A 24,980-nucleotide genomic window follows, 5' to 3' on the forward strand; every position below is an offset into this window, starting at 1 on the left:
AGACAGGTTTAGAAAATAAATCCCCCCAAATAAGAAAATAATCAGGGGGAGGGTGTCAATGGGGGAAAAAGGAGAAATGTCTGTAACAAAAATAAATTAATTAAAAAAAAAGGATATGAAAAAAAGAAAAGAAAAAATCATAAACATACAATCATTGTTAATAACATTTTTGGTGTGTGTCTATTGTTTATACAAAAAATGAGATCAAATTTTTGCAGCTGACTCAGCTAAAGCAAATTTTGGATATATTTCCATATCATTAAACATTCATCAACTGCTCCAACGAAATGGTTCCATGGTCCTCCATTATGGATGCACCGTTCACTTCTCCCCCGTAGCTGGTATCTTGCAGTGCCCACAGCTGGACGCCGAGCTCGCTATCCGTTGTCTACTGTTACAGAAGTGTTGCAGTGAGCAGATCTTCGTGCGTGCGTACCCACCGGTCTCTGCGTGGATAAAGGCAGAGATAGAGTTGGTCTATCTGTATTGACAAACTGCCATCCAGAAAGGTTGCCACACTTTATATTCTACAGTTCTCTGTGAGAGTCCATTCCTCCTTCCTCAACAGGTAACATTCTTTTTAGCATTTTCTCAACCTGAGATAAAAATTCCAATGCTTTAATTTGCATTGATTGATAGCTAGTAATGGTTATTATTTGGGGCGAGGGTATAGCTAAATATTCAACATTCATTTTTGCTGAGATGCCTTTGACCAGCTTTTTCTTGGGGTGTCCCTCTTCTATTTCCTTACGGAACTGTAAGCAGACCTTGTCCGTTAGTGATAGTACCTCTCTGCTACATGTTTTGATCAAGCCTAGCAGCGACCTACTCTTTCCTTGGTCTTCAGTGTCATGTTTACAAAACCTGCTCTACTATTTCAGTCTGTCTTTGCGGTTGCAAAAAAACAGGCTCATTCAGAACCCGGAGAAAGGAGGCGGGGTGGGAGGGGTGAGCATTGTAAGGCCAGATGGAGATTGGATCTAAAACTGCGATGCCCAGGAAACCTAATGCACGTGTCCTGAGTCAGGAGCGCACAGAACATTAGCGTGTGGGAAGAAAATATTAGTCTTTTAAGTATATTCATTTTTATTTTTATAGAAAAATGGAGCAAACATACATAATATATACAAAAATATGTCTGTTGAGTTTCTAGAATAAAACAAACACATACCCGTGTGTCCATCACCCAGACTAATAATACCACTTACTTGCTTTCTCATCTTTTCCCATTTCTGCTTTTTTAAAAATTCACGTTAGCTGGCGACCACTTGCGAAATATATTTGTGCAGTAGTACATGTATATAATTTATAAATAAGTAAATGTACATATATTGGAGGATGCACGTCAAATTTATTTTTAAAATTAATTGTTATCATTAAACACTTGGCACTTGTTTTTCTTTTAGGGCTTCTGCTTATCTCCTCCTGCCTGCTTCTTTCTCCGCCCAAGGCTCCCGTGCTCACTGGTTTGCACTCACCGTTTCAGTGCGCGTGCAGCTCATGGTGGCCACCTCGGCCGGCTCTGGCCCCTCCTCCTCATGACCTTGCTCCGGGTGCCTTTGCTTATCAGCACAGCCTTCCTCTGTTCTACTCCGGAGAGGGTCTGATTGGTCCAGCCTGTGAACCAGACAGCTCTAGGCCGTGGCAGAAGGATGATGTGGTACCGTACAGGGCCACTGTCCTCAGGAACGTGAGGGGCTGCTGCCCTTAGGCCTGTGGGCTGGGCATCACCATGACGCCCCGGGTAAACCTACCCCCTAGCTGGGTAACCGTTCACATGTATTTCCTGCTAGTTGTTATGATTTTTAGTGGAAGATAGAGAATAATAACGTAATTTTTCGTTATTTCATTAATCAGTGTTCCAATACAATTTTTTTGTAATCGTCACCAATACAATATAGTACCTTTGTGAAATAGTAGTTTCATAAACATGGGTCCACGCCCACACGCCTGGGACTTGATCTGCTGAATGCTGCGTGTCGCCCTGTCAGATATCACATGGCGCAGGGACATCTTCAGAGTCGTTGAGGCAAGTCCCTTCTCCTTGCTCATTTCTACTAATTATTTTCACATTGATGTTTCCAGACTAATTTCAGAATCTTTTTGTTGAGCTCCCCAAAAATTCCATTGTAATTTAAAGACATATTTGAACAGGAATTGTGTTTTCAGCTAATGCATTACTTAGTGTATGACCCAGACACTGGCAGAAAACATACCTTCCGAATGTTTGGGGGGAAGGGGAAAATTATGTAAGTCAAGATTTTCTTTCTTTCTTTCTTTCTTTCTTTCTTTCTTTCTTTCTTTCTTTCTTTCTTTCTTAAGTATTTAAAAATCCTCCAACATTTTAATTTTACTGGTAAGTTAAATAACAGTTTAATTTTTCTTTTACTCAATTATCAGTCTGGGCCAAGAGATTTCCATGGAATTTTTGCACATGTTCAAGTCTTGCACATTATACAGGAAACTCCCTTTTCTTTCTTTCTTTTTTTTATAATTTAAAAAACTTTCAGTTGCAGTTGACATACAATATCATATTGGCTTCAGGTATACAACCTAGTGATTAGACATTCATATAACTTATAAAGTAGCCACCCCAATAAGTCTACTACCCAACTGACACCATACATAGTTGTTACAATATTATCGACCGCATCCCCTATGTTGTACTTTACATCCACAGGATTGTTTTTATAACTGGCAATTTATACTTCTTAATTCCTTTCCCCTTTTACCCATCCCCCCAGCCCCCTCCCATCTGGAACCATCAAAATGTTCTCTGTATCTAGGTTTGGGTCTGTTTTGTTTGTTTACTTTTTCAGATTCCACATATAAGTGAAATCATATGATATTTATCTTTATCTCTCTGACTTATTTCACTTAGCATTATACCCTCTAGGTCCATCCATGTTGTCCCAATTGGCAAGATTTAATTCTTTTTTTATGGCTGAGTAATATTCCAGTATACACACACATACACGCATATATACCATATTTTCTTTATATAATCATCTATTGATAGACACTTAAAAGGCTCCGGTAGCTCGCTGTGATCGTATAGTGGTTAGTACTCTGCGTTGTGATAGACACTTAAGTTGCTTCCATATCTTGGCTACTGTAAATAATGCTGCAATTAAATAGTAGTGCATATGTCTTTTCAATTTCTTTAGGTATAAACATTAAAATTTACTTTAAGTATACAGTTTGATGAGTTTGACAAATATATATAGTCCACTACAATCAAGACCTTGATCATTTCCATCACCCTCCCCCAAATTCCCTCATGTCGCTGCTAACCATTTGCTATTGCAATATTACTGAAACTGTGTTGAAGATTTAAGTGAGAGAAAATTAACATATTTACTTTTTTTTTTTATCCTCACCGAGGATATTTTTCCATTTTTTTTTTTTTTTGTACAGATAGAGTGGGAGGGAGAGAGAGGAAGGGAGAGAGAGACAGAAACATCGATGTGAAGGGACACATCGAGTGGCTGCCACCCACACGACCAACCAGGGCCAGGGACAAACTGCAACCGAAGTACGTGCCCTGAGCGGGAACCGAACCCGGGTCTCTCAGGACCGCAGGCCGACGCTCTAACCGCTGAGCCAAACCGGCCAGGGCGAAAATTAACATATTTACATCCTGGAGTCTTCTTATCAAGAAATAAACTGCCTCTTTTTTCATTCATATCTTGGATTTCCCCCCAAAATTTTATAGTCTTTTCATGAATTCTGAATCATTAATATATTTATTCTATATTGCGTGATCATTATGAATTCAATCATCGGTTTATTTCCTCTGTGACTATTATGATACACAGTAAATATATGTTTTTGCATACTATAACTGGAAACTGATTAGCTACATAAAACACTTGAAAGAGGGTGTCCTTTTAGGGGGGCAGTTGGCAAACTGGCCAGGCAGAGTGCTGGAGACACTGCCTCGTGCTTCTCGCGGGCGGTGGCCACCTCAGAGGCACTCCCCAGTGCCTGAGTGTGTCCCAGCATCAGCCTAACCCGGGAGCTCAAACCCTGTTGAACCAATTAACAGACCAATGGCTGACTGTCCAAGCGCTGTGGTCCCTCGTTGCAGACATGGGTGGTGTCGGTGCCTTCTGCGCCTGCAGGGGCAGAGCGGGAGTTAGGGGACCCCCCGGAGGCCCGAGAGAAAAGTAGCGGTGGGAAAAGCACTTCCCAGAGAGGCCTCGCCTGCTTTAGACCCGAAATGCCCAGCCCTGCTCGGAAAGGAGCGGATCCTGGCAGGGCCCCGGCCCTTCTGGGCCTGAGCCTAGACCGGGCCCCGGGCAGCTCAGCGTCCCCATCTCCCTTCATTACATCTGCGTTCTCAGCAGCCTCCCTGAACGCGGGCCAACTGGGGGCACACACTCGTCAACCTGGTTTCAAGTCAGCTTTCAAAACGACAAAGGGAGACTCGTCCGCACAGGCCTCACTGGCTAACCCAGCCGCCCATCTCCTCCCCGTTGGCTGGAGCCCAGCAACTCCGCGCAGGAGCCTTGGTTTCCTGTGGTGTAAGTTTTTTATTAGAATTGTTCAAATGAGGCAATCAAATAATTATCTGAAAATGGGATTTGTTTACTTGGGAGACTCAAGTTATGTGTTTCACGGAAGCAGAAATAATTAAAGAACTTCCTGGTCAGGGGAAGGTGAATTATTTCATCACTGTTTCCTTTTCCCCCTGTCTGTTGGGGAGCAAGGAGCAGGCTGTGGTGCAGCGGGCACAAGGTCGCTGTGCTGTGAGCCCGGTGCCCCCCAGACCTGCATGTGCACGGAGTCGCTCGGGGACCTCTTCTGAGTCTGGGTCAGGAGGTCTGGGTGGGCCGGAGACTCTGCATTCCGGGGCGCTCCCAGGGGACGCAGGGCTGCTAGTCGGGACGCGCTCGGGCAGCAGGCTGTAGAGGGGGGTCTGGACTCAGCTTTGCTACAACGCTGTGGACAAGTCCTCACTGACCTTTCCTCTCCTGCACAGTAGGACGTACCGGCTGGTCTCCGCCACGCCAGGCTGGTGGCAGAACAGCCTCAAGGTCATCCCAGACCTTGGTGGCCTGCAGATGCAGAGCCCAGGGCCCTCGGTGTGGCCTCTGCCAGCTCCCACTCGGCTAGAAAGCTCAGCTCGGCCCCTTACCTTTGCGTCACCTTGAATGGAAAATGGACCGTGGGCCACCGACTGCGGATCTTCCCAAGAATACTTGAGACGGCTCAAGTGTAAGGGCCTCAGCCCGGTTTACTCCCTAAAAAGGGACAACACTGGGCACAAGAGTCACCCCTCAGAGCAGCAGAGCAGCTTGCTGACTCGCTGCAGAAGCCAGTGAGGGACATGCCCGCTCTCCCCTTCCGTTGTCCCCGCAGTGTCCTGGGTCCCAGGAAGCCTTGAGCAAACTTCTCAGAGATGCGCCACCCCAGCCCGTCCTCCAGCTGGGGGTCCCCAGAGCCACCTATGTCCTGTACCTTCGAGTGAGACGAGCAGACAGACACTGTACGTACACTGGGACCCTCACCAGACCCCACCCTGCTCGTCCGACTCCCCTCACCGCTCTGGTCTCGCGCAGGCTCGGAGAGCCTCACCTTCTGCGCAGCCGCCACCTGCTCCACTCTGACCCGAGCCGGGAGGTAGCTGCTAACTCGTCACACAGTCCAAGCTCGAGTGAGCTGCGGGGCGGCGGCCCGTCTTCTCCACACCACGCTCCTTTCAAGCCTGCCTTTCCAGGACTCTTCTTCCCTGCTTCCTTTTCCTGAGTTATGTATTATATACAATAAAATGCACACATCTAGTTATAGCTCTAAGCAGTTTTAGATTTGTACGTCCTCAGCCCAGTGGAGCTAACGTTCCCATGGCTCCAAAGGCCTCCTCCGCAGTGCAGTTCACCCCCACCAGTTGCTGCCAGAGGTCCCCATATTGTACTATGGCCATGGTCTCGTTCCCCCAGAACCTCATTTCATCCTCACCGTTATCTGCTTACAAACACAAGACAAGCTGGTTGGTCTTCCTAATCTGGCCCAGCCTGAACCCCACACCCCGTGAGTGGGCGCGGCAGGGGCTGCGTGTCCCCATGAACTGGGTGTGAACGTGGACGGTGTCGTGTGTGGCGTGCACAGGACACACCTCCACAATGAACATGTGGTGGCTCCTTGAAAGCAAAGGACCCAAAGTAAACTTACTTTTTCACTGACTGCATATCTGGTATCAAGCAAAAAATGTTTTTAAACGTTGTGTAATAATGGGATGGCAGTTATGACTTTAGAGCTGGAGTGGGTGTCTTTGGAGACACCTGCACATGCAGGACTGGGTGGGATGGGGTGGGTGGAGGTACAGATGAACGAGGCCGTGCTCGTAACTATTAAAGCTTGGTGATGGTATATCAAGTTCATTAAACTATTTTGCTCAGCATATAGTTTTAAATTTCACTATAAATAAAGAGAATTCAAGTTTTCTTTCAATTAACTATCCAGAGATACTCTTCTGAGATAGTACACAGGATGAGTAACTTTTAAGACCCCCAGGAGGGGTGACATTAGCCCATCAGACATCAGACACCTGTGAGAATCCAGACCAGTCAGTGTCGCCCGGGGCGATGGATCGGGTCAGGCGCCGCCTCTGACCTCCAGGGCTTCCCTGCACTCAGCGGAGCCTGCTGGGAAAGGAACGTGGCCCTGGCCCCTTTGCCCACCTCACTGCCCACGGGGACTCACGAAGCTGCTGTCAGGCCGGCCCCTGCTGTTCTCGAGCGTCCCACGCACTCTGGGGCCAGGGTCCTGGTGCTGGAAGCTCCCCGATACTCCCAGGGCTCACTCCGTTTTCAAACGCGGCCCCCTGAAGGAGCCCTTCCTTGACCAACACCCTAACCCTTACCCTCCTCAAAGACTCATTACCATCTGACACCATTTAACAGATTTGCTTCCAGTGTGTCTATCCCATGAAGACAGCTCAGAGGCAGGGACTGGGCCCAGTTCACCCCTGCGTCGCCAGCACACAGGCCGGGGCCTGCGATCAATACCGGCCGAATGGACAAACTAGCAGGCTGACCAGCCAGGCCAGTCTCCAGCCTGGTGTCCCGGGGCTGAGAAGAAAACTTGCTCACCATCTGTTCTCGAATCTACCTTGTAAGCCAACGAGGGCAGGCGAAGGCAGGCACAGAATTGCTGACCATGCCCAGAGCAGCAGAAACTGGCCCCGGGGAATCGGAGCAGCAGACAGCAGCAGCCCCTTCTCAAAGCGACAGTGGGCTCCTGCGGAAGCCAGCAATCCCCGACGGGCATGCCCGAGCCCTGGTACAGCAACCTCCAGCATTTGCTGTCCTGCGCTTTCCATTCAAGCATTCTGAGAATTACCCTCAACAGACTTGTTGCGCGAAAATCCACTAGTTTCATGAGGCCCTGTGCCTACCAAGCCCCTGAGAAAGACCCCCCAGCGGCCTGCTCTTACCATATAATCATGCTCTGAGGTTCTGTGTCAAGACGAAAAGCCCAAGTTTCTGGTTTGGACCTTATTTTTTTCAAGAAACTTTTCTCAAAATTTTTACAAATGTTTTATTGACTTTTTAGAGAGAAAGGGAGAAACATCGATGTGAGAGAGACATTGATGGGCCACCTCCTGCACGCCCCCTACTGGGGATCGAGCCTGCAACCCAGGCATGTGTCCTGACCGGGAATCGAACGGGTACCTCAGTCCATGGGACAATGCTCAACCCACTGAGCCACACCGGCTGGGCACTTTTCTCTAAATTTAATGCCACATAAGAGAAAGCAGGTTTGAATAGCTGATTAAGGCAAGATGACCAAACAGTTCCAGGCTTCGATAGGTGCATGGCGGTGGGGAAGCAGAGAATGTGGGGGACTGTCAGAAGTCAGCGTACTCCAAGGCAGGCTGAAGTGGAAGGGGTGGAGGGACAGTACAGACGCGTATGACCAAACTCCTGCTGACACCTCTGTCAAGCAAGCTCCGAATCACCACCCTCATCAAATGTGACGGCACCCACCCCTTCCTGAGCACTGCTGGTGCCGTCCACGGCGTCGAAGCCTTCGCGTCAGGGTGACCTGGGACCGCAGTGCATCAGCATTCTAGGCTGCGGGTTAGGGAAGCGAGGCTGCGGGAGGTTAACTCGGCCAGCATCGCGGGGATTCAACTAGGTTGGTTTCAGTGCAGCGAGTTCCCGAGGAGCACCGGCCACGGCGGGGAGCGCAGGCTGTGGGTGGGCGGTGCCCACCGACCAACACCTGCAGTGGGAGCCCATGATCCGCCACCCGAGGACCCTGACTGTGGTTCCCAGCTCCTAGTGGCTATTCTCAGAGAAGGAAGTTTATCCAATAACATGCCCCAAATGATGCCATCATTCAATCACAGGTGTGTGTCTCGGCAGGGGTGAGGAGACAACAGAAGTTTACCTCGCCAACACATTTTTCTCGAGTTAACCTACTACCTAACCTTGGCAAGGGAGGAGGGGGAGCTATTTTGTGCTACTTTCAATATTTACCAAATTCAGTATATAATAAATATACAAAAATGTAACAAAAGTAAGTCACATAAAAACTAGTAATAGCTCGCCTGGCTGGTGTGGCTCAGAAGATTGAGCATCATCCCACAGACTGAGAGGTCAAGGTTTGATTCTGGTCAGAGCACATGCCCCGGTTTCAGGCTCGATCCCCAGTAGGGGGCGTGCAGGAGGCAGCCAGTCAACATCTCTCACACATTGATGTTTCTCTCGCTCTCTCTCAAAAAAAAAAAAATCAATAAAAACATACTTAAAAAAAACCCAACAAACTAGTAATAGCTATGCTAGTCATGGTAATAAAACTTAACTTGAACCAGAAACAGCCTAAGGAGATCCTTAATACTCTGGAGGTACCCTCTCCCCCACCACTAAACAGCAATTCCTGTGAGGCGGGGGTGGGGAGTGGTGGGCAAGAGAGACTTGCGCTTGATCCATCGTGTCTAATTTTTTTTTAAAGAATACATCTGTGAATTCCTGATATCAGAAAAGATTTTAAAATAATGAATATTGAAAGGAAATGCATCCAAATATTGTTTTCTGGTAGTGAAATAATAGTAATTTTAAAATTTCTTCAACTTTTCTGTATATTACAAATTTTCTCTACTGGGAATATAATTACAGAAGAACCAATAAATTTTAAATACATTTTTTAAGTAAATAGAAAAGAATCATCTCCTAAGTTCTAAGAGTGTTACTAAGGAACACATGGCTGAAGGTTATTAACTACATCTCATTAATAAATAGGAATAGCCACCCACATCATCACAGAGACTGTCATTCGTAACGATGAGTAAAACATGTAAGCTGAAGGGATAAAAACACGTGTGTGGCTGCTCTTATAAAGGTAATTCCCACAACTTGTAGAGTGCTGTATGCAAAAACAAAGTTATTTGGGGGGTGATGGGTTATTTGAAAATTTTCTTTTAACCTTGTATTTAAAACAAAAGATTTTAAAATATCTTATGCAGATGCACTAACAACTCCAAACCCCTTTACTTGGTTCACATTAGCTCACACATGCACTGTCCTGGCATTCTGTGAACCTGGCTCTCACCGCGAGGGTACAGCTACCGCACGGACGGAAGGAAGCACGAAGTGCTCCACGCCCACTGTGGACAGGAGTCTGATAACGTTCAAACAAACAGCGTGTGCTGTTAATTCCATTGGAGTCCGGGGAAAGAAAACACGAACCCACCAACGTCAGATCTGCAAGTGATACTTTGTTGAGAGGCATCCTTGATTTCAACTCCCCAAGATTCACAATTGACAGGATGCCCCCGGGCACACAGCACCCCTGCTTTGGATTCCCAAGGTCACCATAAGCACCCCACGGCAAAGGAACAAGCAGAGACTTGACCAGAAATTGGGACCCAAAGTCTAATCAAGGTCTGGAAGGGCAACGCCTGCATGTCTGGGACTGTCTCCCTCATGCCTGAGATGTGGACGTCATCTCTGAAGTCCATTAGCCTGCTCCTAGCATCCTGAGCCTAAGCCTTTAAACTTGACACTGAAATGAAAAGTGAATAAAAGGTTTCTTCAAAAGCTGCTGGCTCCCTTTCTGGACCATTACACAAGCTCTAACCTGCAACAGCTGAGAATGAGGACTAAATTTCATCTAGGGCAAGCGTGCCGCACTGATCCACACAAATGTTTTGTGGCTTAAAACAGACCCTCTTTTCAAGTGTCTGGCATTTTAGACACTTAGCATCTTGTTACATGAGACGAGTCTTTCAGTATGTTCCTCACCTTGACAAAGCTCCTGGCAAAGTCACTCCAATCTTGCAGCTGTCATTAAGGGACCCACCCCAAGAAAGGATGGCTACTGCATCAGTTTGCTAAAGCTGCTGTAACAAAGTACCACAGACCAGGGGGCTGCAACTAGACGTTTATTTTCTCACAGTTCTGGAAGAAGCCCAAGATCAAGTATCAGCAGGGTTGCTTTCTTCTGGAGGCCTGTGTCTTCACATGGTCTTTGGGTGTCCTAATCTCCTCTTCTTACGAGGACACCAGTCACACTGGGTCAGGGCCCATCCTACCAGCCCCATTTTAACTTAATCACTGCTTTAAAGACCCTGTCTCCAAATACAGTCACATCCTGAGGTACTGGGGTTAGGACTTCCACATATGGATTTTGGGGGACACAATTTAGCCTATAACCACTATAGAGTTCATGATTTTTCTTTTTCACATATTTTGACATGTCTTTAGAGTGGGTTTAAGTAGACACTGCCTGTTTCACGTGCATGTTGAAACAGTCGAAGTGCAGAGAAGCTTGCTCTGATGGGTGCTGCACCTGCTGTGGTGGGCTCTCCTGGAAAACCTTCAGACAGCTTTGCCCTAGGGCAGCAGTCACAGGTGGAAAACGTGAAATTCAGAACAAAAGCCAAAGCTGCTGATTCATTCCATCACTCGGCAACCATTTTCCTAGCCGTGTGCTCAACCTTTTACTGATACATCAAATGATGAGTCTTCACCCAGCCAGATCCAAACCTTGTTCCCTCACATTTTCTCAGGGAAGGTCCCAGGCCACCAGGGCCTGAGGCACGCAGGGTGTGTTATGAATGCAGTCTCTGCATCCTACCCGGCTCAGTGGCTCCAGCTCAGCCCGGGAGCCTGCACTCCAAGCCCCCACCTGTCCATCCATCGCCTGTGGGTGTCTGCCCTACGCACTCACTCTTCACCCACGAGAAATGTCATGCTTGTCCAAGCTGCAATGTGGATTCCACACAGAGCAGTCAGCACAGGCAGAAAGGTAGTCTGCACCACACTCAGGGCAAGAGCCTCGTTTCCACTCGATATGTCATTGAAAATCTAGCACAAAATCACACACACAAAGATCCCTGAAGAAACTAATCTAATGGTTTTCCCCAAACAACAGATTCCCTCCTCGTTAGTCAAACCAGCACCTGCTGAGAGGGCCCGCGATGCAAACCTGACAGCGGTATTCCTCAACGAACAAGACTGCACTCAAGCTTTCCAGTGGACAGCTTAGCTTCGAAGGGCAGACAGCCTCATTCATTAGCCACTAGGAACTCAAAGGGGAGCAAGAGCACTACAGAAATTGTATTCCTGGAAATTCAGTCCCAGAACCTGTATGAGCAAGGGTCCAAGGCACTGGAGAGGCAGCAACACCGACCAGAGGGCCCTGTTCAGCGACAGAAACACATCGGCAATGCGTCTCTCGCGGTGACCTTCCCTGAGGTCCACTCCAGTGGCTAATTTGGTCCTTCAGTCTTGCGATGGCTATTTGGGATGCTTTTGGTTGTAATCTTCACAGTTCCAATAATCTATGTTGGCTGATCCCACAGGTGACACGCCCTGTCAAAAATAACAGATGTTCTCGTGGTATGAAGGCCATTCTGCAGGTTGCATACGTATGTGAGTTGTCTCCTATGGGAGACAAAGTTCCTTCCTCTTCAGCAAGAGAACACGGCACTGGCAATGCCGCTTTGGCTAGCTCTTTCTCCTGTGTTCCCTCATGTGCGCAGCGATTGAACCAGCTATTTCTGCATTCTTCTTGTTCTGGCCAAAATAATCCAGAAATTCACCATCTGGTCCAATCAAGTACATTATTATAGTATGATCCACCTGCAAAGAAAAGGGGGGATGGGGATGACAAAAAGATTACCAAAATAAGCTGCTTATTTTACTGAATAAAGACTGCAGGTTAAGCCCTGGCCGGTTTGACTCAGCGGTTGGAGCGTCGGCCTGCGGTCCGGAGAGACCCAGGTTCGGTTCCCGCTAAGGGCACGTACCTCGGTTGCAGATTGTCCCCGGCCCTGGTTGGTCGTGAGGGTGGCAGCCACTCGATGTGTCCCTTCACATCGATGTTTCTCTCTCTCTCTTCCTCTCTCTCCCTCCCGCTCTATCTGAACAAAAAATGGAAAAATATCCTCGGGTGAAGATTAAAAAAAAAAAAAAAAAAAGACTGCAGGTTAAGAGAACTTCATATTAATGCTTGAACAGCCTTTTGGCACCTATTATTTATGGAATGGGCCTAAGCCTGTTATAGTAAATTCACAGTGACAAATTACCTAAAATCTTTTGTGTTCTAGAAATCTGCACTGACCACTCCTTGAAACATCAGCTAGAATTTGGATTTCTTGTGGTCAATCCTTAACATACCCACATAATCTGAGAAAATACTCCACATCAAGAAACAGCTGCCGCCGGCCTTGGTTAAACAGTCAGAGCTGGCGGACATGCCTGCTTGGGAAGAGCTTACCTTTACCAGCAAAATAGTTCACCTGACCCCTGAGCCCTTGTAGAAAGACGTATCACATGAAATTTAAAAAATGGTGGAGAGAAATAATTTTCTTCAATACGTGCTTGGGCACATTCCTTTGTTTTAGGAAGAATGGGCTGTCATTCATTACCACCTAAATTCTGCTTACCATATTTTAGGAGAAGAAACCAGAAAGCCAACTATTAATATACAATTTATAGGTTTGAACACAGTATTAGCCTTGATATTAGTGATTCAAATGAAACATGAAAACAGGGGTCTTTCTTCCCAGGGAATTTTTACACATCAACAACCCCATTCGAAGCAAAGCCCCAGGAAACTCCTGAGGAGCCGTAAACGCTACGCCTCAAAGGACACCTAAAACCCACACCCACTTTCCAGGGCACATTCTTTCCGCATTCCTAGCTCTAACTGAAGTTCAGACTGGTTCTCTCTTTTAGTTGCATGCTTCCACAAAATCTGATTTAAAACGAGCAGAAGACTTGGCATTTTGAGTCCTGGAATTTACTGCAGGCTTGATTGCTAGTTGGCAAGATTAAGACAGGAATGTGATCATACATACCGAACTGGAGGCAGCCCCCAAATATACCCGGACACATTACATGCCTGTGAGGTAATTATTTTTTATATGCACACATTCACAAAGATGTAGCAAATGGAAGCCACTTGCCCTCACAGACGGAAAGAATGTGCACCAAGAGCTAAAACAGCTGGAGGCCTCATGTTTCTCCCCACATTTAAATATATGTCAGAATTAGGTCTTCAGTTCACCTTCTTTCTCCCTATTCCTTCCTTTTCTTTATTCTCTCTCTCCTTTAAAAATGAAATTTCAGAGGCATGGGGGAAGAGATAAACCACAGAACTTACATGCATGTATGTGTAACCATGGACATAGACAACCATGCTGGGACCAGGGGGTGGGGGCGCAGGATCGGGAGGAGGGTGTCAATGGGGGAAAAACAAGAAACATCTGTAACAAAATTAATTAATAAAAAATAAAATAAAAACAGAATTTCAGTGTATTGGACTTTGTTCTTAATATAAAGTACTTTCTAATACATAGTGAGAATATTATTCTGTTTATGTATGTCACATGTCAATTTGGGTGTGGGCAGAGAAAACTGCCAGTTTCCAGGAGAGAGTACTTTCAAGTTCTAGTGGGTCCTAGCACAGAAAAACCCCAGCCACCTGGCCAGGGCACACGCTCCTGGAGACAGGTATCATACACTTCTACAAACAATAAAATAGGCTCGAGAGGGTAAGATATACAATTGGTAAATGCCAGACCTAAGCTCAGAATCCAGATCTGTCCAATTTCCAAGTCCACAATCTTTTTATATCACCACGTTGCCGCTATCTCTACTGGAGGGCAACACCTCAGTTTTTCTAACGTGCATTTATACACAAACACACACACAACTTTTAATTTTTGAAAAGGTAATATATGCTCATAAAAACGAACAAAAGAAGCACAGTGAATGTACACAATGAAAGTCCCTCTCCTATTTCAGACTCCCAGAGTCCTCAGTTCTCCTTAGAGGGAACCACTGACGTCACTTCCTTCTGTCGTCTCCTAGAGCAGTGGTTCTCAACCTGGGGGTCGCGACCCCTTTGGGGGTCGAATGCCCCTTTCACAGGGGTCGCCTAAGACATAACAGTAGCAAAATTACAGTTATGAAGTAGCAACAAAAATAATGTTATGGTTGGGGGTCACCACAACACGAGGAACTGTATTGAAGGGTCACGGCATTAGGAAGGTTGAGAACCGCTGACCTACAGCATCATTTATAAAAAGACTGAAAACCAAACAACCATTTTTTAGAAGGTTACTATATATGTGCTGATGTAGAACAATGTCCAATATATCATTAAATGAGAAAACAGGTGTAGCGTATTGTTGCTTTTGTGTACAGAGAAACAGGTGATAGGTGGGAAAATAAATAAGTGGATAGAAACTCATCAACATGAGCAGAGAATTTCTCTAGGACAGGACAGTGGTTCTCAACCTCCCTAATGCCACGACCCTTTTTATACAGTTCCTCATGTTGTGGTGACCACCAACCTTAAAATTATTTTTGTTGCTACTTCATAACTGTAATTTTGCTACTGTTATGAATCGCCATCAGAAATATAAGTTTTCTGATGGTCTTAGGCGACCCTGTGAAAGAGTCGTTCGACCCCGAAAGGGGTTGCGACCACAGGTTGGGAACCACTGCTTTAAGGTGTTCCCTCAGTCTCTGCAGCTCCTCAAATCTTAACAGCAGTTTCCCATACCATCTTGTGGATGAAAATCTGTGACCTCAAGGAACAGAAGCCATACTAATGATAGACCAAGAAGCGTGTCTCCCCCTGTTGGTTGATTGGCAAACATAGAACGATGACTTCCACATTGATTCTTTTCAAATCTCAAATTCTTATGGCAGGAGACCAGTGTTTCTCAAAATGGGGTCTAGGATGGTTTCTAGAGGGTCCAAGAAGTCTCCACAAGACTTAAACATTTGCATTTCAATTTTTAAGATTAAAAAATTAACATCTATATTCTGGAGTCTGTACATAGTACAGATCTCAGTACCCAAACTCTATGCCCATTAACTAATACAACTCTCTTACAGAAAAAGTTGGAAAAGTGTTTGTCCCCATGGACTCCTCTCTCACCCCTTGCTTCCCTCTGATCTTCTCTTTCTTCTTGTGCTGCTGGTACAACAAGAGGAAACCACAGTAGGGTTTCTTCCTTCCTTACACTTAGCGCTTAAGAAAAAATGCTAATTTCTGTCTTTTTTCCCCCATAAATTCAAGTTTCTCTAAATCTAGGAGGTACCATAAAAGGAGAATAAGATTACAATGTAGGCTTAAAGCAAAGGGACTAGAAGCCTCAGTTAGGCTGCAGGCTACAGGGGCACACAGTGTGCTCCAGGTTCAAAGGCGACAGAGAAACCACAGGACTGTAAAGAGACAAAGCACCACAGTGAGATGTCCCCACCGTGTGTTGCTCTTGAAAACTGGCCATGGTGTAGCTAGCAGATCAACGATACACGGTCCTGGCCGTCTTTCTTTCTGTAAAACCAGCTTTGCTGGTAAAAAAGCTCTTCCAATTCATCACTTTGTCCAACCAATATAAAAAGAAACCAGAGCGTGACAACTGAAGAACAGACAGAAATGATACTAAAATATAATGTCAACTTTTAATGTGATGGGAAAGAAGGTGCTACTGGGAAGAAAACGGAATGGGGCAGCGCGCATGCCCTTTGTTGGTGCTTCGCGATCAAACCACTGATTAGAAAGGGGACAAGGGAGCCGGGCATAGCCTGGGGGGGGGGGGGAAGGGGGCAGTGCTGATGAAAGCAGGAGCTGTGCATCATTAGGAAGCATGTAGTAAACCCTAATTATGCAAAATATATTGTTGATAAGAAGATACATCTTACAGAAAGTCTACCTGTCTATGGTTTTCATCTTTTCTCTTGCTTTTCAAAATTCTTATTCATTCAACCCAAAAACGCAGTTTCGGGGCTTAACACCGCTTCTCAAAAGGAGCATATTTCTTTGACCTCTCCACAGGGGACACAGACAGAGCCAATACAATGTTTATAACAACTAAAATAAACTTTGCTCCAAAATGATGGCTACTCTTTATTTCCAACATGGCATCAAGTTTATATTCTATTGATTCAAAGGCACCACTGATTTTATATTGCCCTATAATTTTATGTGCCATTAGAAGAAAAAAAAACACCAGGCAATTAAATTATGGGAAAAGTGAATATATATTAAACAAGCATCCTTAGAAAAAAGTATACTTCTACTATACTTCAAATATCCCTAATTCCCAACGAATTTGCAATAATCTCAGGTTTCCTTTCCTCCCTGAAGCCAGTCATCACTTAAAGCTACATGAACACCTGGGCCTGAGAGCTGGCCTGTGGGGTGAACCCTGAGCATTTACTTACTATGTAGTCCTCATCTTCATCCTTGGGGCCAGGGCTGTAATACACTCGGTAAGCTCTGGCCACTTGGTCGATAGCTTCTTTTGTGCCAGTCAAGCCAACCAGTTTGGGAGAAAATTCTAAATAAAAAACAAGAAAGACAGTGAAAAATAAGAAGCGCAGAAAATAACCATCCCTCTATCAAAAAGCAGTATTAGTTATAAAGCAGCCCTATTGCTGGTTTCCTCTTGTGAGTCCGTAAACATTTCCTTATGTTTCAAAAGAAAAAAAAAATTCACATAGAATAAAAATTCTCCTTTGTCATATATATTAAGTCACTTTGGAATTAAACTAGAAATCAGTAACAGAAGATATCTGGAAAATCCCAAAATATGTGGAGACAAACACTTCTAAATAACACAGAGAGAAAATAAAATATATTTTAAAAAATGAAAATACAACTTATCCAAATTTGTGGGATAAAGCAAAAGCAATGCTTAAGAGAAAAATTCATAGTACTGAATGCATCACTAGAAAAGACAGATCTAAAGTCTGTAAGTTTCCACCTTAGTAAATTGGAAAAAATAAGAGCAAATTAAACCCAAAGTAAGCAGGAAAAAAAAAAAAAATTAGAGCAGAAATCAATGGAATTGAAAACAGAATACTGAGAGAAAAGATCAACGAACCCAAAAGTTGGTTCTTTGTAATCTAGCAATCATATCCTTTCATGACTGTCTAGTAAAGGGAATATATTCTAATTATTCAAGTCAAATTTTTTTTATTAATTTAGTTGTTTTAATACTTAGATGTAGTTCTGAGATATGCTGAAATTTAAAGATATAATCATGAATTAAGCACTATAGTTTTTACTGTATCATATGAGAAAAATGTTTGTTTCATAATTAGTTTACACCAGTTCAAAATACCTGTATCTCATTTTCCAGCAAATAATCTCGTATCTCACAGCATGCAGTTACTGTTAAGTGTTTGGAATTCATGTAAGCTGGTGAAAGTTACTTAAAACACATGAATTCATCATGCTCCTAAAATGATAGTCCAACATTTAACTATATATAGTACCTTCTTCTAAAGGTAGAGAAAGCCTATTTTCATTCCTTGAACTAACACATTCTAAATTGAAAAATTTTTCAGGTACTGAAAAGGCAAGATGGCTTGTCTTTCTCTTTTACTCTATGAGTAAATGAAGAGAAGGGCAAAAGAAGCCTGAATTAGTTGCACATAGAGACCTTTTTAAATTGTCAAAATTGCAATACTTTTCTAACTACTAACTTAAATATTTTAAAATCCCCCAAAATGCAGTAATGGTTACTTTATCAATCACTGCTATGGGTGCTGCTGAAGAATATCATTACATGGTTTTGGTAGTCTGGTTAGGTATAGCAAACTCAGGTATCTATTCATTGGGGGATATTTATAGTTTGGTTACTATGTGATGAAAAATAACTGCCAAGATAACATACATTTAAATCGGAGATTGTTCATCACCCAATGAGTTATACCTGCTTTTTATTGCTTTAGAAAATAACTATGCTAATGCTCACATTTCTGACATACCAGTAAACTATGGACATAAATTCTATTTTTACATACTAAAAACTCTAAAGGAGAAAACATAAACCCTTATAACCTTGGGTTATGCAAAGATTTCTTACATACAAAACCAAAAGAATTATCTATATAAGAACAAACTTATAAACTGGACCTCATCAAAATGGAAAACTGCTCTTCAAAAAACATGACTGAAACGACAGGCAACAGACTGGGAGAAAATAGTTGCAAATCATACACCTGATGAAAGATTTATATCAGGAATATAAATAAAAGTATATAAATAAAAATAAAAAAAACAACCCCATAATGGGCAAAAGATACTAAAGTGGCTAAATTTCAAGATTACCAACCATATAAGTGTGGCAAGAATGTGGAGGAGCTGGAACTCTGCTAGCAGGAATGCAAAAATATATAACCACTTTGGAAAAAGTCTGTCTGTTTCTTAAGAAGTTAAACATAAATGACAACATGATCCAGCCACTCGACTCCTAGATAATTTACTCCAGAGAAATAAAAGTGTGTGTCCATCCAGAATGGCATATGAATGCTCTTTATTTGTAACAGTGGGTAAAGTGGAGGGGAATGAGGGAGGGACTGGCAAGGGCACATGGAAACTGCTGGGGGTGATAGGTTCATTTTTTTATTGTGCATACATGTGTCAAAAAGTAACAAACTGTACACTTTAAGTATGTATACTTTATGTCAATTATATCTCAAGAAATCTGTTACATAATAAAATATATAGCAAGTCCCTCACAAAGGACTTTTTTTTTTGTGGTACGTGACCCTAGAGGAAACTGAACCCAGGACTCTCTGGTGCACAGGCCAACGCTCAACCACTGAGCCAAACTGGCCAGGGCCACAAAAGACTTTTTTTTTTTTTTTTTTTAATCCTCACCCGAGGACATTTTTTTCCCATTCTTTGTACAGATAGAGTGGGAGGGAGAGAGAGGAAGAGAGAGAGAGAAACATCGATGTGAAAGGGACACATCGAGTGGCTGCCATCCGCACGACCAACCAGGGCCGGGGACAAACTGCAACCGAGGTACGTGCCCTTAGCGGGAACCGAACCCGGGTCTCTCCGGACCGCAGGCCAACGCTCTAACCGCTGAGCCAAACTGGCCAGGGCCACAAAAGACTTTTTTATCTCAAAGCTTGAGGATATGTGCGTTAGAATGTGTCATATAATAAAGATAAATATAAACCTATCCATTAGTCCTTCTGTCCAGTAGTTTCAATCAATTTCACCATCATTAAAATTTAAATTCCTGATTTTTAAGCACCCACATTCTGCACACTAGTATAAGAACAATAAAACCTGTCTGATCAGATTTTTATTCTCAACACATTTTTCAGATGAAAAAACTTGAGTCCAGAGAAATTAAGCAACTGACCCAAGTCCATAAGATCTAAGTATTCACCTTTAATTCCACCATAAGGTACAACCTTTAAAAGTAACTTCTAATAGGTTTTAACTTGACTGTTTAGATGTTTGATTTGAAATTCTTCCATTAATAGTTATGTGTTTCTGTCACAATGAATGTTTTGGATTTATAAAATATGTGCCAAGTTCAAAATGTGTTTACATATAACTCATTTTTAATCTCCCAATGTATATACTCCCAGAACGTATATACATTAATTTTACAAAGAGAATGAGGTACACAGCCGGAATTAGAAACAATGTGTCCTTACTCTCAGTTCAAGGCTCTATTAACTTTATTGATATATGAAGGTCAGGTTCAGTCTTTCCACTGTGACAAAATAAAAAGAGCCCCGCACTAGGAAATAAGAAACCTAGTTCTTACTTAATTACTTACTAAGCACAGTCACAACTCTGAGTCTCATCTTTTTTTTTTTTTTTTAATCCTCACCCGAGGACATTTTTCTATCTTTTGTTCAGGTAGAGTGGGAGGGAAAGAGAGGAAGAGAGAGAGAGAGAAACATCAACGTGGAAGGAACACATCAAGTGGCTGCCACCCGCACAACCGACCAGGGCCGGGGACAAACTGCAACCGAGGTACATGCCCTTAGCAGGAACCGAACCCGGGTCTCTCAGGACCGCAGGCCGACGCTCTAACCGCTGAGCCAAACCGGCCAGGGCCCATCTTTTTATTTGCCTGTAAAACTGGTGATAACATCTGTCCTCCCTATTTCACAGGACATTATAAGGTTCAAATGAGCTGATGTTTCAAGAACTGTAGAGCTAAACAGATATAAATTATTATTAATAAAACATACCTTTCACATAATTTGCAATGGCTTCTTTTGTGTCCCTCTCTGGGTCAATAGTGATGAAAAGTGGAGTTAAATTTGGCAGACTTGGAATACCATCTGAAAGAAAGTTCTCATTAGTCACTATTCACACTCTAAGGGAAAAGATAAAACCAGCAATTAGAGTAGAGTATAGTAGGTACAGCAAGGTATTAGGGAAACACAAAGGCACATCTAACACTGGTGTTATATGTTGGGGAAAGGGTGGGATGGCTTTTAGGAGAAACAGATCTATATATTATCTGTAGTGGAATCAGATAAATAACCCACCAAATACCTGCACCAGGGTATCTAGTCTCCTAGTCTAATCCAATATTGTATGTTATCCCCCCCCACACTCCCCACTATACCCCAAGGGTAGGGTAAATTATTCATAAAGACCGAATAGCCTGGAATAATTCATTTTAAGAAGTATGTCCCCTGCCTTCTTATTGGTACTAATAAATGCCCTGACTGCACATCATAGACCATACCACAGATTTTACAGTCTAACCAACAGTCACCTGGGAAAAGGTGGTGTCAATGGTGGAAGGCCACAATAAAGGAAGGGACACAAAGCAGAGTTAAGGGAGACCCAGACCACACTGACATTTTTAAGCAACCTACCATTTAGCATCATAACAGGTTTCTCTGGGTGGAGAGTTTATAGGTCACGGAAATCAAAGCAACAAACAAACCTAACACTGAGATTTTATGTTCTCAGGAACCAAATAATTACGACCCTCCACCTAACAGTAATACAAGAATGTGAAAAGCATAATAACATTAATGATATTACATATACTTCTCATAGTAAGTGATGGCTTTCTTACCTATTTCATCCACAACTTGAATCATTTTTTCTAGTTCTTCTGGACAAATATCAGGGCAATGAGTGAAACCAAAATAAATCAACACCCACTGGCCCAGGTAGTCCTTATTGGTTTTGGGCTCTCCAGTATGAGTGGTGAGGGAAAATGGTCCCCCAAGCAGAGGCTTTCCAATGCTTCGCTGCCGTTTTTTCTCCAGCTCTTAAACAGACACAAACACACACACCACAAAAAGTCAATCTAACCACAGGTACTCAAATGACTGATATATGATTCATACTGTACTAATGGCTGTATGGGCACAAAATGTAGAAGAAATAGTGTCAGTTTTCAAGAAGCTTAAAAAATATTTTATGGAAAATAAGTATAAAATAAAACAAAATCAAATTAAATGCTATTGTATGTAGTAAAGACTGTAAGAAATGAAAGTGGTAAAAATATCTATTCTGGAAAAATTCAGTCCTAAGCCAACAGATGTGCCATAATGGGGGTGAGAGAGGGGGCATAGTCATGCAGAATGTCTGAGCCCAAGTGGGCAAGGTGGTGGCCGGGCATGGGAAGTTTAACCCTGAGTGTGCTGAGGACAGCTGTATGGGGAGGGGACGGTGATAAGAAGATCTTAGTTACTTACTGGGGGAAGGAGGGTTGATCATATATTAGAGACAAGAGAGTTATAAATGGACAAGAAGTTAGAACAATGGAAAGAAAACTAGAATGAACCTTGTAGTACTGGAAAGTGCAATATAGTGTGAACTTAATAGTTTCAAAATATATATATATATACACATCTTTCCTAGCTCTGACTACTGAGGACTTGGGAGCAGACACACCTTAGTAACAAACAATGAACTCATATCCTGACTTCTAAATAGCCTCCTCCACAAAAAGGAAACTGGGCTTTTTAGAGAAATGGCTGATATCAGGTCCTGAAAGTCAAGTAAAGACTGAAAAACTTACAAAATGAAGGAGACTAAAGAAACAACAACTAGGAATGAGGTGTGGTTCTGGACCAGACAGCTTCTCCTATAAAAGGCATCAAGTGGAAAACCTGAATGAGGTCGGAACACTAAACAGTAGTGACATATCAGGGTCAATTTTCTGATTTTGACTGCTGTATTGTGATTATGTTAGGGAATGTCCTTAATTGTAGAAATATACAATAAAGTATTTGGACCTGATGAGGCATCTTCTCAGCAAATATTCTCAAATGATTTAGGTACACGTTTAATATTGTATCATAATCCATTTTTAATAAAAAATGTTACTAATTGGAGGTGAAATTCCAAACTAGACTCAAAAGAAGCTTGCATTTTCTAGAAGTTTCTCTACCACCACTTTTCTAGCTTTTCAGTTTTATTTCACTGTGAAATTAAAGGAACTTAAATGCTTATTAGAATATGGAAATCTTATCAATAAAATACTGCTAGCTATACAAAAGAAACAGGTTTAAATATCAATATGAATCCTATATTGCTAAGGTTCTAAAGCCTTTGAATTCTCACTTCCTGATTTAAACATCATCCTTTGTATAATGGCATCAAAAGACACTAAAGTAAAGAAATCAAAACAGATTTCAATGATATTTTAAAGATTTACTGAAAACTTCTAAAGCACCTCTTATAAGTCCTAGAATAGTCACTAATATAAACTTCCTGGAAACAGTTTCTAAACACATCAAGTGTCTGTCCAAAGCAGTTTCTAGCATTCCCGCACCAGGTTCCCCTTCTCTCCATCTCCCGCGGTCAGCCTCTGGCCTCTTCCCTGCTGAGACTCATGGTTTACAGTAAGGCTTGAGCTTTCCTTTGGCCCTCAGAGCACCCTGACTTCCTTCTGGCCTGACAGAACCTCATCTAGTAAAATCCTTTACTTCTGTGTCAGTTTCACTATCACAGGTATCTCAAAGGCTGGGATGCATCTTAGTCATCTTTGTGCCCTCTGGACTTCCTACTACCCACATTCAACTCTGTCCAAAAACAAGTCATTTCATGTTGTTAGACAGTGCTACCCTGGATTGCATCCTGGAACAGATAAAAGGCAATGGAAAAACAGGTGTAATCCAAATAAAGTGTGTGGTTTAGTTGAGTGTTGTACCAATTGTAATTTCTTAGTTTTCATGGTTATATAACACGTTAACATTAGGGGAAGCTAAGTGAAAGGTGTATGAGAAATCTCTGCCATATTTATAACTCTCCTGTAAACCTAAAATTATTTCAAGATAACAAGTCTAAAAACAACAAAAAGATGCTAGTCCATAGCCAGGAAGGATCTTTTCAGAGCTGACCAAATGATATCTACTTACGCTCTGTCTTCTCTTTCTTGAAGTACTTCATCCCAGCCAATAAAGCTCCTCCAATAGCAAATGTGACTGCTAAAGACTTCCAGGAAACAGGCTACCGGGTCAGAGATTTCAAAAAACAAAAGTACTAGTAAGATGCCGACATCTAATCATACTAAATATAGTATAGTAATTTTAAATATAAATACACAGAGGCCTTTATATTGTTCAATGTGCTGAATGTTTCATGTTCTTTGGGATGAGGAAATACGGAAAGTTTCTGTGGGGGCAGTTGAACCTGGGCTCCTCACACACTTACAAAGGCAAGTTTCCAAGGGGAAGTTCACTAAGTCAATCTCTTTTCATTTGAAAAAAATGACTCAAAGTTCAAGTACCAAGATTGTTTCTCCTTGTGACCCTGATCCCGACGGCTGATTTAAAAACCAGTTAATTACCTACTTGTGCTGATATTGTGATTATGAATAAACCAAACAAAATTTGGGAGGTTAACCTAACTCTGGCTTCCAAAGTAACGAAGGCAAAGTAGGAAGCGATCTCAAGGTGGAAGCTTCCTGCAGCCTTACTTCTCTGTCCTCAAGTCCCAAGGTTAAGTAAGATGTGGACTACGTCGTCTTACTCATTAACCTTCCCCCACTCCGAAAACCGTTTCCCTTACCAATCAAGAGGTTCTTTTTGGGTGAGAAATAGAACCTGAAAGAACCGCCCCCCGCCCCCAATGGGGGCATATCCAGCACGAAACTATGATCCATATTTTGCTCAATTTCAACGTACACATGGAACCTCCGAAGGGGGACCCAAGCGTCAGAAATTGTAAAATTGCTCTGGCTCCTCAATCATGGTACATTTCAGGTGGAGACCGCTAGGAAAACTTAAAATGTTGACCCGGGTAAGCCGGCTGAGTGGCGGACAACTTCTGGGCAGGACGAGCCATTTCTGAGGCTACGACCAAGGGGGTGGGTTGTGAGGGCCGCGACGAGGACAGGAAGTGCTCCAGGTGTGCACTCACCCCGGGCTTCGAGGGGCGCGTGGGGTCTCTGCGGCCTTTCGGCTCGGGTCCGGACGCCCCCGGGGGTGGCGGCATCGCGGTGCTGAGGTGCCGACACCCCAGGCAGCGGCCTGCGAGCCCCGAGGCCCGCCACCCCGTCTCTCGCTGCGCGCACAGTTGCCTCAGTAGGAGCCTCCGGGTCCCCTCTGCCGGACCCCAAACCCCGAAACCGCGAGGCAGGAGAAGCCAAAGCTGACCACCCGGAAGCCGCATGATGCGGCCCGACCCCAGTATCGCTCCCGCCATGAGCTTAGGAGACCACGCCTCCTTGGACCCGCCCCTCGACTTCCGGCGCCGTTCGCTTCCTCCGGGAA

At 43.6% G+C, this 24,980-nt stretch overlaps 1 protein-coding gene across 2 annotated transcripts; it reads right to left on the reverse strand.

Moving 5' to 3' along the window:
• Positions 1-184: 184 nt before the first annotated feature.
• On the reverse strand, positions 185-24,972 carry LOC118634442 (protein SCO1 homolog, mitochondrial). 2 transcript variants are annotated; one of them, XM_036268991.1, is made up of 6 exons: positions 24,628-24,972; positions 23,625-23,715; positions 21,329-21,526; positions 20,484-20,576; positions 16,695-16,810; positions 185-446 (listed from the first exon to the last, which is right to left on the reverse strand). In XM_036268991.1, exons 1-6 carry the CDS (start codon positions 24,910-24,912, stop codon positions 378-380), a joined length of 852 nt encoding a protein of 283 aa, XP_036124884.1. In that variant the 5' UTR covers positions 24,913-24,972; the 3' UTR covers positions 185-377. The 2 variants fall into 2 exon arrangements, with proteins under 2 accessions (XP_036124884.1, XP_036124883.1); XM_036268990.1 differs by lacking the exon at positions 185-446 and adding an exon at positions 9,183-12,092 and having other exon boundaries at positions 24,628-24,963.
• Between the last annotated feature and the right edge of the window lie 8 nt (positions 24,973-24,980).

Source organism: Molossus molossus, unplaced genomic scaffold, assembly GCF_014108415.1.
Source record: "Molossus molossus isolate mMolMol1 unplaced genomic scaffold, mMolMol1.p scaffold_m16_p_19, whole genome shotgun sequence".
NCBI lineage: Eukaryota > Metazoa > Chordata > Mammalia > Chiroptera > Molossidae > Molossus > Molossus molossus.